Source organism: Grammomys surdaster, unplaced genomic scaffold, assembly GCF_004785775.1.
Source record: "Grammomys surdaster isolate TR1022 unplaced genomic scaffold, NIH_TR_1.0 125801, whole genome shotgun sequence".
NCBI lineage: Eukaryota > Metazoa > Chordata > Mammalia > Rodentia > Muridae > Grammomys > Grammomys surdaster.
This window is the reverse complement of record NW_021620632.1, coordinates 202,665-220,163: the sequence shown is the minus strand read 5'-3', so window position 1 is coordinate 220,163 and position 17,499 is coordinate 202,665. Positions and strand designations below refer to the sequence as shown.

Sequence of the window (17,499 nt, the reverse complement as noted above, 5' to 3'; positions counted from 1 at the left end):
TTAAAATTCTACCTTTTTTGTTTGTTTCTCTATGTAGTCCTGGCTGTTCTGGAACTCCCTATGTAGACCAGGCTGGTCTTGAACTCAAAGATCTGTCTGCCTCTGCCTCCCAAGTTCTGACATTAAAGGCATGCATCCCTCCTCCTCCTCCTCTTCCTCCTCCTCTTCCTCCTCCTCTTCCTCCTCCTCCGCCTCCCCCTCCGCCGCCTCCTCTTCTCTCTCTCTCTCTCTCTCTCTCTCTCTCTCTCTCCTCTCTCTCTCTCTCTCTCTCTCTCTCTCTTTAATATGATCAGTTTTTGGTTTTATCAATTTGTTTTTTATGTTAAAATGCAAATATTTTAATGTTTATTTTTATACTATACTTTGCATTCCCACTTGAAGAAAAAAATGATTATGGTGTTTTTAAAATGCAACCGCTGGATTAGACAAAGTCTTTCATGATTGATTATACTTCATAAATAGAGCATACAGGGACGCTGTGATGTTAGTGAATACAATAAGACAAATAATGGGAAAATTCAGTTTGATCACAGAACTTTAAGAGGAAACTTCAGGACCTTGGTCAGATTCTTTCAGCGTTGGGGCTTATGTGCTACTTCATCATAGACCACGGTTCAAGGTAGGCTAAAGAGAAAACTACTTATCCTCTGAAGACACGATTTAAGAAATGGGGCACCAAGCATTCTATGGGAACTGATTAGCCATGAAGAAGGCACCAGTAAGGACAGCGATGGAAATAGCTTGCTACCTGTAAAGAGCCTGAGCCTGCCTTACAAAACAAAAGCCTACAGAGTGATTCTTACAGACACAGACATGATGCAGTTTTACTATCCCTAAATTACCCTCAGGGCATTGAAAGGATTCCACGTGTGGCTCTTTTCTGGCATGAGACGCTACCACTGAACACTAGGCATGGGATGACGTACTGATGGATCTTCTCAAAGTATTCTTTGGAAGCTGTTGGACTTGGCTCCATCATAGGAGATTCTGGTATCCATGTCGGGCAGACTTCTCCATGGGTTTTCACAAACTGGAGTGCCTTCACCAACTGATGGTTTCTTCCAGGTTGCTCCTACCAGGAGATCTTGACACTCAAATGTTGGTGACACCATTAGGGTCTATAACGAAGAGGCTTCTGAATGCAATGCCAGCACGTTCAGCAGTGCCCTGCAGTCTCTGGCTATTTGCTTAGTTAAATTTGGCAACAATTTGATATTCATATGGCCCAAACCACCATTCTTCCTTTGTGTATTGATCCACCCTTCTTTGGGCAAGATGGCTAAAGTGGAAATCTGAAATTGAAACTATTTGACAGTCAGGAAAGTCATTGGTTTTGTCACTGAAAGCAAGGATTTCCGTAGGACATACAAATGTGAAATCCAAAGGCTGGAAAAAAGACACCAAGTATTTCCCATTACAGTCTTCAAGACGCAGCTCTTTAAACTCTTCATTGACAACAGTGGTACCCTTAAAATAGGGGACATGCTATGTGACAGCTGGGGGCGTGGAATGAGCAACTGATGCTAAAGGCACACTTTGCCTGGGCAGAGGCAGACCCCTGTATGTCTGTCAAGCAGGTTCTTCTAAAAGCGACAGGCCTAAGAATTGCCAAAGCAGAAATACCCCTGGAAATAGCACTCATATTCTGAGCAACCAAGGAAAGAGCAACCTGCCTGCAGCAGCCGCCATCTTCAGTGTATAATCAGTTTCTTGGCTTATTCAGTGCAGGTTTTGCTGGATTTCACAAGGATAATTTTCTCAAGTATATCATGTAGTTTGAACTTATTCACTTCAACTTCGAACTTCTGATCCTCTTCAGCTTCATAGGTGCTAATGACAGAAATGTGCCACCACGCCTGGCCTTTTCTCAGTAGTGTTCCAATCTAATTTTCTATGTGGTCATCCCTGGTCAGTCAGAGCACACTTTATATGCTCTGTTGGACAGGAAAATCATTTCTATTTTCTAATAAGAGTTTCAGCCAGGTAGTGGTGTATATGCCTTTAATCTCCACACTTGAGAGGCAGAAGCAGACAGATGTATGAGTTCAGGGCCAGCCTGGACTAAAAGCAAGTTTCAAGACAGCCAGGACCACACAGAGAAATCCTGTCTTGAAAAACCAAACCAAAACAACAGGCCTACCTTGTGTTAAAGCAGGAGTTTGAAGAGTGGCACATGATCCCTGTTATCCCAGGATCCAAAAAGCTGAGCCTACAGGACCTTGAGTTCAGAGTTAGCCTGCCCCAAGAATGAATCAAAGCTTGTTCAAAGCAACAACATAAGCAAGCAAGGAAAAGCAGAAACATTTGTTTTTCAGTTTTTATTTGATCTTGGTTTCAGGAGTTGAGATCTAACATGGTTTGCTTTTTGCCAGGTGAATCTGTGTTTTGACCAATTTGTTTATAAACTGGCAGACCAGATATTTGCATATTACAAGGTTATGGCAGGAAGGTAAGTGTATGATTTGTGATTCCCATGCAGAATCTTGGGTAATTTGGTCTGATATTTCTATTAAAATTAACAGTGCATGACAAATATTCTACCTCTGTTCTGCACCAGTTTGCTTCTTGACAAAAGGTTACGATCAGAGTGCAAAAATCAGGGAGCCACGATCCACCTCCCACCATCTAACCGCTATGAGACACTGTTGAAGCAAAGGCACGTGCAGGTGAGCTAAGTGACTCTACTAAGGTGTGTCTTGGAGATGCTGGGCTTGTCTTGGAGCTAACCAGTCTCTTAGAGGAATTGTGGCATGTGAAAGTCATAACAAAGGATTAAGGTATTTTGTGGTTTTCCCTCTGTACCCACTTCCTCTCTGAGATCTCAGGGTTGCTCAGGCTAGTCTTTTTATTTTTATTTTTTTTATTTATTTTTTTATTTTTTGAGATTATGTCTTAAAGGCTTTTCTATTGCTACACAGAGAAGAAAACATTCATTTAGGGCTTATGCTTTGCGGAGGTTAGAGTTTATGACCATCAGGGCGGGGAACGTGGCAGCCCTGCATGGTATTGGAATAGTAGCTGAGAGCCCATATCTCATGACACAGCCACAGGCAAAGACAGAATGACTCTGGGAATGGCACAAGTCTTTTGAAACCTCACCTTAAAGCCTTTCTCTCATGATGTACTTCTTCTAACAAAGCCATAACCAGTCCTTCCCAAACAGTTCCACCAACTGGGGACCAAGTATTCAAGCATGGGAACCCATGGGGCCATTAACATTCAAACTACCATAGATTATAATACACTTGCATTAATTCCCTCTTCCATGTTCTCTCTCCAAAGCCTCCCAAATACCCCCTCCCTTGCTCTTTCAAATCAAATTCATTTTCTTTTTCTTTGTTCTCTCTCTCTCTCTCTCTCTCTCTCTCTCTCTCTCTCTCTCTCTCTAAAACTATAATAAATTTTGTATTTTTAGGGCTGACCATTTGATACTGGATAACCAATTTGTGTGCTCTTCCCTGGGAAGACAATTTCTGCCATTCTCAGCATCCTTAATTGTGTAGGGGTCAGGCCTTGTGAGGTTCTTCCTTATCCATGTTAATTTGTCTATTTGTGTTATCCTTGTTCAGGTCACATTTCGGCAGCCATGTTGTTGAGTCTTTGTGGGTATGCTCCTCTGACATTTGTGGAAGACACAATCTCACTGCAAACTCCCTGTTCTTCTGGCTCTTATAATCATTATGACTACTCTTCCACAATGGTTCCTGAGCCTTAGGTGCAGGAATTGTGTTGTAGATTTTTCAGTTGGGACTAGGCTCCATAACTCTGTTCTGACTGGTTCTGTTTTTTCTGTAATGGTCTCTTGTCTGTTGCAAAGAGAAGTTTTCTTTCTCTCTTTTTAAAGATTCATTTATTTATTTTATGTATATGAGTGCTCTATCTGCATGTATACCTGCATGCCAGAAGAGGGCATCAGATCCCATTATAGATGGTTATGAGCTACCATGTGGTTGCTGGGAATTGAACTCAGAACCTCTGGAAGAACAGACAATTTTTACCACTGAGCCATCAATCCAGCCCTGAGAAGTTTTCTTGATAAGGGGTAAGAACTACACTTATCTGTGAATATTTAGAGTTTAGTTAGGGAATATGCTGGTTTATTAAACTGGCAGGTATAGGTTTTCCTCTAAGATCCATGACTTCACTAGCTCTGGGTAGTTGGCTAGGTTTCCAGTACCCAGCAAAATTAACCTCTTGTTGAGTGGGTTAGCTGTTGGTTACCACCAATGTATATATGCCACTATTGTATCCTTAGGGTTATTATGCATGGTTTTTGGTTGTTGTGCCTCATAAGTTAATGTTAAGTAGGACTTTTGGGTGCTTCCCTCCTTGGGAAACTTCCATGGCATCTTCTGGTACTAGGAAAGTTAGCTCTTAGGGAGGAAGACTTTGGGTCAGATCCATCTCAGGTCCTCTGGGCCTTACGTTTGAAGTGCATGGTGTCTTCAGCAATAGGGACTTAGCTTCCACCTCTGCAGGACACAAGGCAATAGTAATTAATTGCTTAGGATGTTTTGGGAGTCACTTGGACAACCCTGACAGACATCTCTAAAGAGGGCTTCTTATGTGCCCAGGCTCATCTTACACTACTGGGCTTCCCACCTTAGCCTGAAATCTCAAGTTTATATTTAAACCCTGTATAAGAAGGTTACATTTTATATTAGATAACCTTAACTACAGGGGTGAAATTGCAGCTCTCTGAATCCTGATTGGCTTCTAGGAACCAGCCCTAGGTCCTAAACAAAATAGTAATGAAAACAGGTCCTAAAGAGAATAGTAATATACTACATAGTGTCTTGCTCCATTTCAGGCTTCAAATACAGTACTAGTCCCAAAAACACTTGGCTTGAGGATCTAGCTCAATGGTAGAGTCCTTGCCCAGCATCTATGTAGACTTGGGTATCAGCTTCAGCACGGCTTGTGTGTATGCTTGTGAGTGAATGTATGCAGACATCCTCATATACATATACATAGTTTTTTTGTATTTTCTTTTGATATAGGTGTCTTGAGTGTTTTATGTTGCTGCTTGTTTGTTTTTGTTGTTTTTTAAGATCTTCATGTTCACTTTTTAAAAAAGATTATTTCTTTGTATTTGGTGAGGGCTTTGGGGAGTTTGTGTGGAGATCAGAGGACAACTTTCATAAGTCTCTTGTTTTGTTCTCTTATTTGGGTTTCAGGGATTGAACTGAAGGTGTCAGGCTTGGCCATAAGTACCGTTCCCTACTGATGCATCCCACCGGGCCTTCTGTTTATTCTTTATCTTAATATCCCTTGCCCCCTCTCTTCCTCTAGCTGCTTGGGAGATCTATTGATCTCAATCGTCTGATTACACAGCGTGTTTCAGCAGCTATGTACAAATCTCTAGAACTGGCAATTGGACGATTCGAAAGTGAAGATTTAACATCAGTAGTCGTAAGTATTATAACTAATTTTTCTCCCGTTTCTATTGATTAGTTAGTTGAACTAATAGTAGGCCAGTTCTTGAATAGACGATAAAAGATGGGAACTGATTGATCTTTGTATACGTCAAGTATGTTACTACCTACTTTTAGCATTTGAAATTTATATTAACTTAAAATTGAAAATAATCCTGATCTTAAATAAGTTATACCTTCTACTGAGGACAAAGATAAAAAAATCTACAAACTCCATTACAGAGAAGGATGAAATGAAGAGATTGAAAGGAAGTATTTTTGTATATTTTATTATAAGAGTTTGTGTTAGTTGATTTTGTCCCAACTATAGACTAATGTAGGTATTCTGAGATGTTGAAGGTAACACTGGCCTAAGCAATGATAATATTGCAAAGGTTAAGTATAGTAAATTCGCTCACCACCTACTGATATTTCTGCTTCAATTTGCTTTATTATGATATATCCCCATTGTAAGTCAAGGAGTATATATAAAGAGTGTATTACTTGGGTTTGTCTATATGGAGTTTATTACTTGGGAAGACTGACACAAAGCAGCCAACACCAGATGGATTATATATAGGTGGTGGGGACAGAGCTTAGGACTTAGATGGTACATTGACAGGTAGTAGGTAGTGTTAGGTAGTGATTTGTCCAAATTAGCCTTTTCCAAGGTAAGTGGTGATTTCAGGGCAGTAGTGGATGTGTGAAAGTGACTGTAGAGGAGAAAAGACCAGGGCCCCGTGGATGTGGCTGTAGACAGAGGGGCTTGAGTTGAGTGCCAAACTCCAGTCACCTACAAAAGTCCTATTTTGTGTGGTTCTGGCCCACATCTTGGTGGCCACCTCATTGCATCCTTCCACTGTCTGTATCCCGCCATGTGCTAGTCCTCCTAGGGACCACATAGCCTAGGTAGGGATTGCAGGCTGCAGGTAAATACCTCCTTCCTGGGTGGCCCATCTCTCTTCTCACGTCCTTGTGTCTGTGATCCTATAGGAGCTAGATGGGCTCTTAGAAATCAACCGTATGACACACAAGCTGCTAAGCAGGTACCTCACACTAGACAGCTTTGATGCCATGTTCCGGGAAGCCAACCACAACGTGTCTGCGCCTTATGGAAGAATTACCCTCCATGTGTTCTGGGAGCTAAACTATGACTTCTTGCCCAACTACTGCTATAATGGCTCCACCAACCGGTAAGCATGCCATTAGTGTCAGAGACATGTTTGGATATCCTGGTTCAGATGCATCTACAGCGGGTGATCTTCAGCCCTGACTTACCATAGACTTCCCCCTTTAACTCTGCCCCTCCTTCTTCCTCCATGATTTCTCATGTTTTGGTCTCTCAGGCCTTCCTTGTTTCTTCTATTTACAAAGATAGCCCTGGGCCAGGACTTGGGCAGATGATCATCACTTTGCATGTAGAAATAGAATACTGACAAAAGGCTGGCACTTGAGGTAGGAGAGCCAAGGTTCTGCCAGCACACTTAGTTGTGACTGCAGACAGAGTTTCATGTGCATTGGAATGGCTGCTGAAACTATACTGCCTACTTTTAGTCTCTCTGATGTCAGAATGTGGCAGGTGATTCTCCTTCTCATGTTTCTATCTGAAGTGTTGAGGGTGTGTGAATGCCTTCCCCACCACTTACCTTCTTGCTGTTGTGTTAGTGAGAATAAAATAGTCAATTTGGTGGTAGAATGGTTGCATCATAATTCCTACAGTGGTCAGCAGAATGAACTTTCGTTAGGACCAGTGTGGTCTCTTTGTGAGAAGATTACCGGGAACAGGGTATTCTCTTAGGATGATACATCCACTACTGGTCAAGTTGACTTCTGAGTCTGATTCAAGCCGGTGCTCCCGTATTTCTCCACTGTCCAGTTACTGCTTTTCTGTTTCAATTTTGTAAGTAATGTGTAACTGCGTAAGTAACTCAACTGATGCTACTTAATAATCATACTTTGTTGGCATCTAACCCACTACTTTCAGCATCTGTGACAAATACTTAGCTTGATCTTATTAGGTGGTTGAAGAGTGAGTTTCTAATTCCTTTGTTCCTCTGCAAATATTAATCGGCATTCTACAAGTTAACATTCTTTTCTTTGTTGATGATTATAAGTATAAGCAGGGATTCCATCTTAGTATCTTCAGTTGATTTCTGTAATCAGCATCATGAGCACCTATTATAACAGAGTCTGTATATTCCCACGGTTTTTACCACTTTATCTTCTGTACCACAAGATGGAATGTCTAGGTAATTGGTATGCTTACTAGTATTAGGATGTCACTGTTGTAGAGCCTTGTGGTAGTAACAGTAGGGAGTATTCATATGCGCATTGCTTTAGGTTTCTATGGCTGCTGTTAAATGGAGAAGTGTTCTCTCACAGCCCAAAACAATGTGTCAGCAAGCTACACTTCCTTTTTAGACTCTGGGGGGAATCTCTCCTTGACTCTTTTTTTTTTTTTTTTTTTTTTTTTTAATGGTTTTTCGAGACAGGGTTTCTCTGTGTAGCCCTGGCTGTCCTGGAACTCACTCTGTAGACCAGGCTGGCCTCGAACTCACAAATCCACCTGTGTCTGCCTCTCAGGCGCTGGTTCAAAGGCGTGAGCCTCCACTGCCCAGCCTCTCCTTGACTCTTGCTATCTCGTGTAGCAGCTGTCTGTTCCTGACACGCCATGGCAATATCATTCTAGGCTTTGTATTTACTATGAAACAATGTTCTTCTGAATCTTTTTCTCTGACCTTTATTTTCTTCTTATAATGACAATAGCCATAGAGATCGGGGGCCTTACTCTCAGCTCCTGATATTATCACCAAGAATATGTGGAATGAATGACCCTATTTCTACTTTCTATGCTATAAAGAAGGAGTTTGAAAATATCTTTTGGATAGCCACATTTTAACTCATAGTATTTATGTATACTTGTATTTTATTACTATTCAGTTAACTATAAATTAAAACTGAGTACATTCTGATATCTCCAGTTTCAATTCCACAATATTCATTTGGGTCATCACTCTGTTTTTGAATTTCCTTAAACTTGGAAAAGATCTCTTCTCTTATGGTGTTGGCTTGTCCAATTATGCAAAAGGCAAAATACTTTAAGAATTTCTGCTTCTGACTGCTGTAAAACAAACCTTCCCTATAGTTAATTTGCACAATAGAGGAACCGAGTCTATTTATTCCTTTTCTCTAAATAAGAGGACAACTGGACAAATCACACAGGTCACCTATTTTCTAATACTAGTTATTTGCTCTGTATAGAGGAAACATGAAACGTGTCCTAGCTTTCTGTCTAGAAGCACATTCTGAACAAAGTACGGAGAAGGTCAATTGGAGGAGAGCTTGGGAATCCTGCTTGCAGGAAGAAACACAGTAGAACTCGGGGAAACTCAGACACCTGAACGTGTAGAGTCAAATATGGAAGAGGTGGTACTGTCACAAAAACCAGCTCCTGAAACCAGCATGGGCTCCATGGTGTTGGGGAGCTCTAGTCTGAGTAATTCACAGAGCTTGCAGCAATATGGATCATTTGCTGTCCTTGTCAGCATGAATTTAGAAAGGTATTCAGCACCCAGACACTTCATAGACTCTGTAGAAGTCTCTGCCTTAGAAGTAGGTCTTAATTCTAAACTACTGCCTACATTGCCTTCCCATAGAAATACCATAAACAAACCATTAAGTATTTATTTGATATGCAGATAAACTTAGCTGTTTGCTGCCTCAAAAATCAATACTCTAAAAGAAAAACAAAACCTAATAAGAAGATAGCACAATGTCCCAGTCTGGAATTAAGTATGCCCAGTATCAGAAAAAGGTGACTTATAATGAAGAGAAAAAAACAGTTCATAAAACACAGGCACAGAGATGACAGTGCCAGTGTGGTCAGAAGACGATAGTGTCAGAAGGGCATTTTAAGTATTCGTAAAGATTGAAGAAAGTCAAACATAACAGAGATGATGGTTTTATAGAAGAGAATGGACTGAATTAATACATAAATACAGTATTGGAAGTGAAAACTCCATTTACTTAGCTAAATGTTAGATTCTGTTTTGCAGAAAGCCAGCGAATTCAAAATTGTTACAGCGGGAAACACAAAGCTAGGAGAGAAAAAATTGCTGAACAAAATGAGAGTGGTGTCTGTTAACTGTGGTGGGATGTCACATGTTCTTATAGTTGTAATTCTAGTAAGAGCTTATCTTTGGAGTGGAAAGAATATTTAAGTCAATACTCCCAAATCTGCAAGTTTAGTGAAAACTGTAACTGTGCAGCTGTAACTAAGGAAGCTCACAGAGCTTATGGGGCAGACACGGGGAGGGAACTGCTGGCTCAGCTCAAAACAGGGTAATTAAGTGCTGAGACTTGACTTTCAAGTTAGTGTGGAGTTCCAGCCGTGGGGGTTGGTACTGAACAATTTCCCTATTCAGGGATTTTGACAACCCTGCTGAACTCTAGTATCCAAGGGCATACCATTTCACAAGACTGCCTTCATTTCAGTACTAGGCTACTAGTGATTCAGTCTACCCTTCACTTCTGACCAACTGGCTAGATTCAGGAAATCCCTCCCCAGGTAGTAGATCTTGATGAGATTCTTAGTGGTAGTGAGTGGGCTGGTTTCCATCCAGGAGATGTGTTACCCTCCTAGTACTGAGTCATCTGATATGGACTGAAAGATATGTGCCAGAAAGGGGCCAACTGTTTATTACCATGTGACCATGCTCACTAAAACTCCAGCAACTGCCCTCCCGGATTGTCCTCTGCTGTCACTCAGCCTACATCCTCACTCTCATAGTCACATGTCACATAGTTGGTCATTCTATCATGCTTGTCCTATTCTGAGGGTTTATCTTTGGCATAGACTCAGGTGTGATCCAAGAAGCTATCAGTGAGTATTGTATATGCCGGGTACATCTGATACTCTCCTGTTGCTGTGATAAAACATCATGACCAAGGCAACTTAACAAAAAAAGGGGTTATTTGGCCGTAGTTCCAGGGGTTAAGAGTCCACCTCCAGGTGGGAAAGCATGCTAGCAGGCAGGCATGGCAGCTGGAACAGCAAGATGAGGATTTGCATCTTAAGGCATGAAGCAGAGACTTTGAAACATCAAAGCTCCACCCTCAGTACCTACCCTAATAGTGTCATCGACTGGGGACCAAGTGTTCAAATGCCTGAGGGTATGTGGGACTTTTCTGATATCAGTATGCCTCAGCACGGCAGCACACTACCCTTTTGAAAGATTACACAGTTGGTTCCCCCCTTTCTTTTCTTTCGTTTTCTTTTCTTTTCCTTTCCTTTTCTTTTCTCTTTTCCTTTCCTTTTCCTTTTCCCTTTCCTTTCCCTTCCCTTTTCCCTTCCCTTTTTCTTTTCTTTTCTTTTCTTTTCTTTTCTTTTCTTTTCTTTTCTGAATACAAATTGGGAAGATTTGCAGCCCACAGTTACTAGGTGGGAATCTGGCCCCTTAACTGCGTTCTGTCTGTGAAACACTTGGCTTTGCAGGCTCCTGGGCTCTCAGGTGCACATGTTTCTCTGCTGACTATTGAAAGGTACTTCCTTTTTAATTTATTGTACTACAATGTGAGCTCACGAAGTTCATAGATGTACATCATCAGAAAACCTGTGTGAATATTTTCTATGTGTGAACATTTGCCTGTATGTTTGTGTTGGTGTCACATGTGTGCCTAGTTCATGTATGTAGGAGGACATTTGGCTCCTTGAAACCAAAGTTACAGACGATCGTGAGCCACCATATATGGGTGCAAGGAACTGAACCCAGTCTTCTGTAAGAGCAGCCAGTGCTCTTAACTGCTGAGCCATCTCTCCAGCTCTATGATTCAACAGCAATTTGAAAGTTTTTTGCTTGAAATTTAATTTAGTTTTAAATGGGCTAGATTCATTATGTAGATGCAGCCTTGAATGAGTCAGGTTAAGGATACATTACTTGGCTTCTTAGTAGTCCAGAACTAGTGCTGTAAGTACCCACCCAGGATGTTACTGCTCATGTTGTAGACTTCTGTCTTCACCTGTTTCTGGCACTCAGCAAAGCCAAGAATGTGTTCATTGCAGGTATGAAGTATTGCATTAGATTCAAGACACTTTTGATGCTAGTAGGCCAGAACCTTTGTGAACTAGAAGATGTGTTTATAGGTAGGAGGACAGCAGAGGTTCCTACTCTGGCTTGGATTTACAAAATTATTGATGGCACTTTAGAATATTTATATATATTTAATTCTGTGGGTTTTGGCTTTCTAGAATTTCCCTATTTGATTTATTTATTTATTTTATTTATTTTATTATGTATCTTAAATATTTCTCCTACCAGTTAACTAGGAGAAAGATTTAAGATACGTAATAAAACCTCTGAAGTAAAGAATTACTATTAAACTTTATTTTCCTTTGCAATCTCATTTAGGTTTGTTCGGACAGTATTACCATTTTCTCAGGAATTTCAAAGAGACAAACAACCTAATGCACAGCCCCAGTATTTGCATGGATCCAAGGTGAGTTGTTTTCTGTTTTTGTAACGGGAGATTTCTATTGCTGTGGTAAGTACCTGACCAAAATCATGAAGGGACAGTGTTTATTTCAGCTTACAATTGTAGTACATCCTGAAGGGAAGTCATAGCAAGAAACTGGAGGCAGGAACTGAAGGAAAGGACACAGAAATGTGTTTACTCGCTTGCTCAGCCTGCTTCCCTATAGCACCCAGGTCTACCTGCTCAGGGGTGGTACTGTCCCCAATGGGCTGGGCCCTCCCACATTAATCTTTAATCATAAAACACCCCATAGACTTGCTTCTTAGTTGAGGTTCCCCTTCCCAGATAACAGCCTGTCTCTTCATATTGGATATTTCTTCTGCTGTAGAGATATATTTTATGTAATCCCATTTGTTATTTCCTGCATCTTTGACGGCCTTTTCAGAAGGTATTACTTATATTGTATTTTAGCGTGTTTTACTTATTTCCTCTACTTTGAGAATTTCAGATCTTACATCAAGAGTTGACCCAAGTTTGAATTGCATTTTGTATTGGGAGACAGTCATTCTTTTACATGTGGATATCCAGTTTTACTTGTATGTTTTTGATAGTTTTTTTTTTAAAAAAAAAAAATAGATGGCTGGATCTATGTGGGGTATATTTCTGGGTTCCCTGTTCTGTTCTAGCTTAGCCTAGCCAATGCCATGCTGTCTTTTTTCATATAGCTCTGTAATACAATTTGAGGCTAGGGAGTAGGATACCTCCAGTACTGCTCTCTATTAAGAATTGCTTTGGCTATTTGGGGTGGGGGAATTTTTTCCTCCATATCAATTTTGCAATGTTTGAGTTTTTTGTTGTTTCCAATTTTGTGATTAGATCTAGCTCTGTCCTGTATTACATTTGCTGATTTGCATACATTGAACAAAATTTGCATCCGTGGAATGAAATCATCTGGGCCATGATGGGTGACATTTCATAATACATTCTTAAATTTGGTTTGTACAAATTTTATTGAGGATATTTACTGTTTGTTCACCAAGGAAATTGGTCTTTAGTTTTTGCTACTGGACCATTGTCATTTGTGTGCCTCAGAGAGTGAGTTTGCAGTTCCTGCCTCTTGTAGTTTATGAAGCAGTAAGTAAGTGCTTCTGATTTCTTTTTCAGGTTTAATATAATTCACTTTCTTCCATGTGGATTCTGGGGATTAGATTCAGGTTGTCAGGCTTGAGACCAAGGGCCTTTACCCACTGAACCTTCTCACTGGTCCTTTGCAGCACTTTTTAAGTCCTCAGGGAATGTGTATTAGAAAAGAGCCTGATGTCCATCAGAGCTGTCTTGACCTTGGCAGCAGTATGGTTCTGCACACTGGGAGCTTCTGTTGATCACGCTTAGCTTTGCAGTCTCCAGGCAAGGTTTTAGCTAGAAGGTGTCTTCCGTGTGCATTAGGGGTGTGGGAAGCAAGCACACGTGTGAAGTGTGTGTAGAAAAAGGACCCGTCTTCATATTTTGAAAAACTTCTGTTAATCATGCTTATGGGAGAGTATGGCTGTGAGTATTGTGTGTACTCTGGAATGCTTAAATTCCAGACCCCACAGCAGTCAATGACAGATTGCTGGCTCCTGGTTTGATCCATTTTCCCACCTCAGGCTCAGAGTTATCAGATTGGAGGGTTAGCCTCAGTTGATTGAGATCTGCTGCTGGTGACTGAAGTAGGGCAACTTTTCCCTGTGCATTGCCTGCCTAAGCCAAGTCTGCTGCTGCTTCAACTTGTCAGAATTTGACCCTCCCTCTACCCACTACTGTGTACCACCTTCACCCAGGTGCTGGTAAGTCACACTGAGACTTCCTGACCTGTGCCTGTTTCTCTATTTCTCTTTTCTTCATCTCATATTAATATTAATAAATATTGACTCTTTAATTTTCCCCACTGACTGTTGAACTTCCATCTGTGTCCAGGGTTCTTCAACACAGTGTTCTTGGATGCCTGTGGCTTCATCCAGAAGCAGAATGTTAAAGTCCAGCTTTGACTGCATAGGGTTAACCAAGGAGAGATGAGTGTGGAGTTGGCAATTAGTCACTCAGCAGACATCTGAGGGAGCAAAACTTAATTCTCTGGGGCTAGTAAGAAAGGGGAAAATTCACACACACACACACACACACACACACACACTCTTGCTGGATGAAAGGAATTCCAACAAGCTCCAATAACTTCACACAGACCAACAGAATATTGGATGGAAGGAGGAAAGCTTTGATAAGCAGGCCCCAAGCATCTTATATACACATACACACATGCCGTTACTTATTCTCAGATAACTCTAGTTTCTACCAAACTGCAAAAACAAAAACAAAACTAGGACAGCCTGCAAATAATAAACACTTTTGTTAGATCTGAGAAATAGAATAAAAAATAATCTGAAGGACTTTTTCTTTTTTGAGTCAGGGTCTCATGCAGCATAGACTTGCCTTGAACCCACTCTATGGACCTTGAGCTATTGACCCCTCTGCTGCTGCTTCTCAGATGTGATTACAAGCATGTACCACCATGCCTGGCACAGGAAGGTGTTTCTAATCCTTTCCTTTCCTATCTCTTCTGTGCTCCTGGATGTGTCCTCAGTGATTGTTATGTTCCTGGATGCTTGTGGAATCATCCAGAAGCAGATCTATAGATCTCACCTCACATTATAGAACCCAGTGGACCTAGATCAGGCTTTGTCAGGCTGCCATCTGTTGTCTTCTGGTTGAGACTTAGCCAAGAGTATCTTGAGTGGAGCTATGAGTTTGGACATCCTCAGAGCCTAAATATTTTAAGTACAACATTTACAACTTTGCCCTCTCAGAATCAGAGCAGTCTCCCCATTCCTCTTTGAGATTAGCGTAATCCATTGAGTAACTAAACACCCAGTGTTTCACCCAGAGTAACTAAACAGCCACCGGCCACAGGCAAGGTTACTCTGGGAGTGAAAATTGTCACTTGCAACATGAAGTCAATCCATTTCACTAATAGTTTTCGGGTTTTGTTGTTTTTCAACCAATGAACCTCTTATCAACCAGGTATCTTACTCAGAATCCCTAGTCTTTGAAGCACAGTGGTAGACTTCAAGGAAGACCTGGAGGTGGAGGTCATCTGACCTGATGTGATTATGCTTCTTTCAAGTGTGATGTGATCTGATGAGACTGTAGGGGTTGGCCCTCCACAGGCAGGGTCTTTGTTCTTGGAGTGCTCTGTGTAGCCAGTCTTCTATGAACAGCATAGGCTCAGACTGTTTTACAGGTTCATGACAAGTAATGCATCTGAGATTCATGAAGGACTCAGGGCGCATAGTCATTTATGTTCATGGCTTGCAACAGGAGGACAAAGCAAGGTCCACACAGTAAAAGATGAATCAGATGGAGGTGAATTTTCCTTCAGAGGCTAAACAGATATGTCACATGTTTCTGCCCAGGGAGGAGAAAACATCCAAATCTTCAGGTCAAAGGCTTCCCTGGGGCTGGGAGGTAGGCACATACTACCTATGTAACCAGCTCTGTCTTCTGAAACCTATCAGAGAAAATCAGTTATTATAGAAAGTGTGTTTACCTAACTGACCTAACCAAGCTTACACACCATGTTAATCATGTGTTAATCAGATGTACAAAACCTCATCAGTTAGTAACACAATGAATATTTTAAGGAGTAAGCTCCTAGGAGATACAAAAAGGGCCTTCTTCAGATGTGCTATGCCCTTTCTTGCACTCTGAAATCCTTGTAGCCTTCATGAGGTTCTTGTTGGCTGCACAGGGAATGCTAAACAGTAGTAAATGGAAGGAGGACAGACGGACCGAAAGGTCAAAGTGGCAAGTGCTGGCAACAGTAGACTTAGGAAAATATCGACTATGAGTCAAAATGCAATTCTATTTTTTATTATATATTTTAAAAGACTTTATTTATTTTATGTATGAGTACTCAATCTACATGTGTACCTTCATTCCAAAGAGGGCATCAGATCCCATTATAGATGGTTGTGAACCGCCACCATGTGGCTGCTAGGATCGGAACTTAGGACTTCTGGAAGAGCAGACAGTGCTCTTAACCACTGAGCCATCTCTCCAGCCCCAAAATAGAATTCTAAAAACTGTTTTCAATAACCCAGTGGGAATGCAGGAAGACTGAAACTGAAAAATAGGAAACAAAGAGCAAGCAGAAAATGAGAACAATAGGCTTATACCTCACAATCCCGATGTGTAAATGTACTGAACTATAAACAGCCTAAATACATTAAAAAGCTAGAGATTGGCAGAATGGATGAAAAGACTATTGGGACCAGTGTGGAGCCGGTGGTAGATATGTGCTTACTGTGTATGAGGTCTTGGGTTTGATTCTCAGCATCAAAACAAACAAAACTATGTGCTCAGCTTGGCTTGGTTTCAGTTTATGATATCAGAAGGTAAAGGTGAGAAGAGAAGATACAAGTATCAGTCAAAACAAAGCAGATGTGGCTATATTACTGCAAGATAAGGTAGACTTCAGAGCAAAGGACATTCCTGGGGAAAATACTTAGGATATGCCAATTCTGCCTGTTTACATGCCAAGGAGAGCTTCTACACAGAAACAAAAACTCATTTTTTTTTTTACCAGTCTAGACCATATCCTGAGCTACAAAATAAACTCAAAGAAAATTTAAATCTGGAGTTGAAATCATAGACATAGCAAACTCAAACTAGAAACTAATTTTTTAAAAGGCAGGCTGTGGAAGTGGCTCCGTGGGTAAGAGTGCTTCCTGTGCAGACATGAGGATCTGAATTCAAGTCCCCAGCACCAGGATATAACACAGGAGTAGTGGTGCCATTACCACAATGCTGTGTGAGGGCAGAAGCCATCAGATCAGAGAAGTTTTAAGAGAAATTTAGGAAATACATTGAAGCAAATGAAATCCTTCAATTCGGCACCTCCCTGCTGTCCATACCGGGTCCTTCCTGCATGAAAATCTTTTATCACCTACCCCTAGGGACTGTTCCTGTCAGCTCCTGAGTACCTTCTGCCTCCCTTAGAGTTGGCATCCACTATCCACTATACCATTAGTTTCTCTGCTTCCAGGTTCCTCTTTAAAAAGGTGAAAACCTCCGCATCAGTAAGGGCAGTATAGGTTACAAGGGAAGTGGCTCCTTGTCTTACGATGTGGTAAAAATTGAACACATCTCCGACTGCCATCTGCATGAATGTGTGAGAATGGTGTTGAACACTCTGTTCTCTTTTCCCCAGGCTTTGAACCTAGCCTACTCCAGCATTTATGGCAGCTACCGGAACTTTGTGGGACCTCCTCACTTCCAAGTCATCTGCCGGCTGCTTGGCTACCAGGGCATTGCAGTAGTCATGGAAGAGCTGCTGAAGGTTGTCAAGAGCCTGGTGAGTTTTCCCGGAATGGTTTCCCTGTAGCATGAAGTCACTGGGTAGACAAAGTCAGCCATGGGAGTGTTCGATTTCTGTCTGGGAAGTATGTCTCTAACAGAAAAATGCTTCAACTTAGCTTCGGACATTTCGCCTAACTAAAGAGGATGGTTCTGGATATAACAGTATGTCATTGTACTGCCTGGTTCTCAGGAGACTGAGGCGGGAGTTTTGCTTAAACCCAGG

General features: G+C 41.3%; 1 protein-coding gene and 1 pseudogene across 2 annotated transcripts in view; one reads left to right on the top strand and one right to left on the bottom strand.

The window, feature by feature from the left end:
- The window catches only part of Cyfip1 (cytoplasmic FMR1 interacting protein 1), an 89,647-nt gene that overhangs the window by 60,796 nt on the left and 11,352 nt on the right, over positions 1-17,499 (top strand). For both annotated transcript variants that reach the window (XM_028789213.1, XM_028789214.1), the window contains exons 19-24: positions 2,373-2,449; positions 2,558-2,666; positions 5,293-5,412; positions 6,408-6,607; positions 11,822-11,909; positions 17,128-17,271. In XM_028789213.1, the coding sequence (XP_028645046.1) occupies positions 2,373-2,449; positions 2,558-2,666; positions 5,293-5,412; positions 6,408-6,607; positions 11,822-11,909; positions 17,128-17,271 (738 nt within the window). The remainder of the gene's footprint in view (positions 1-2,372; positions 2,450-2,557; positions 2,667-5,292; positions 5,413-6,407; positions 6,608-11,821; positions 11,910-17,127; positions 17,272-17,499) is intronic.
- Positions 845-1,689, bottom strand: LOC114640284 (annotated as a pseudogene).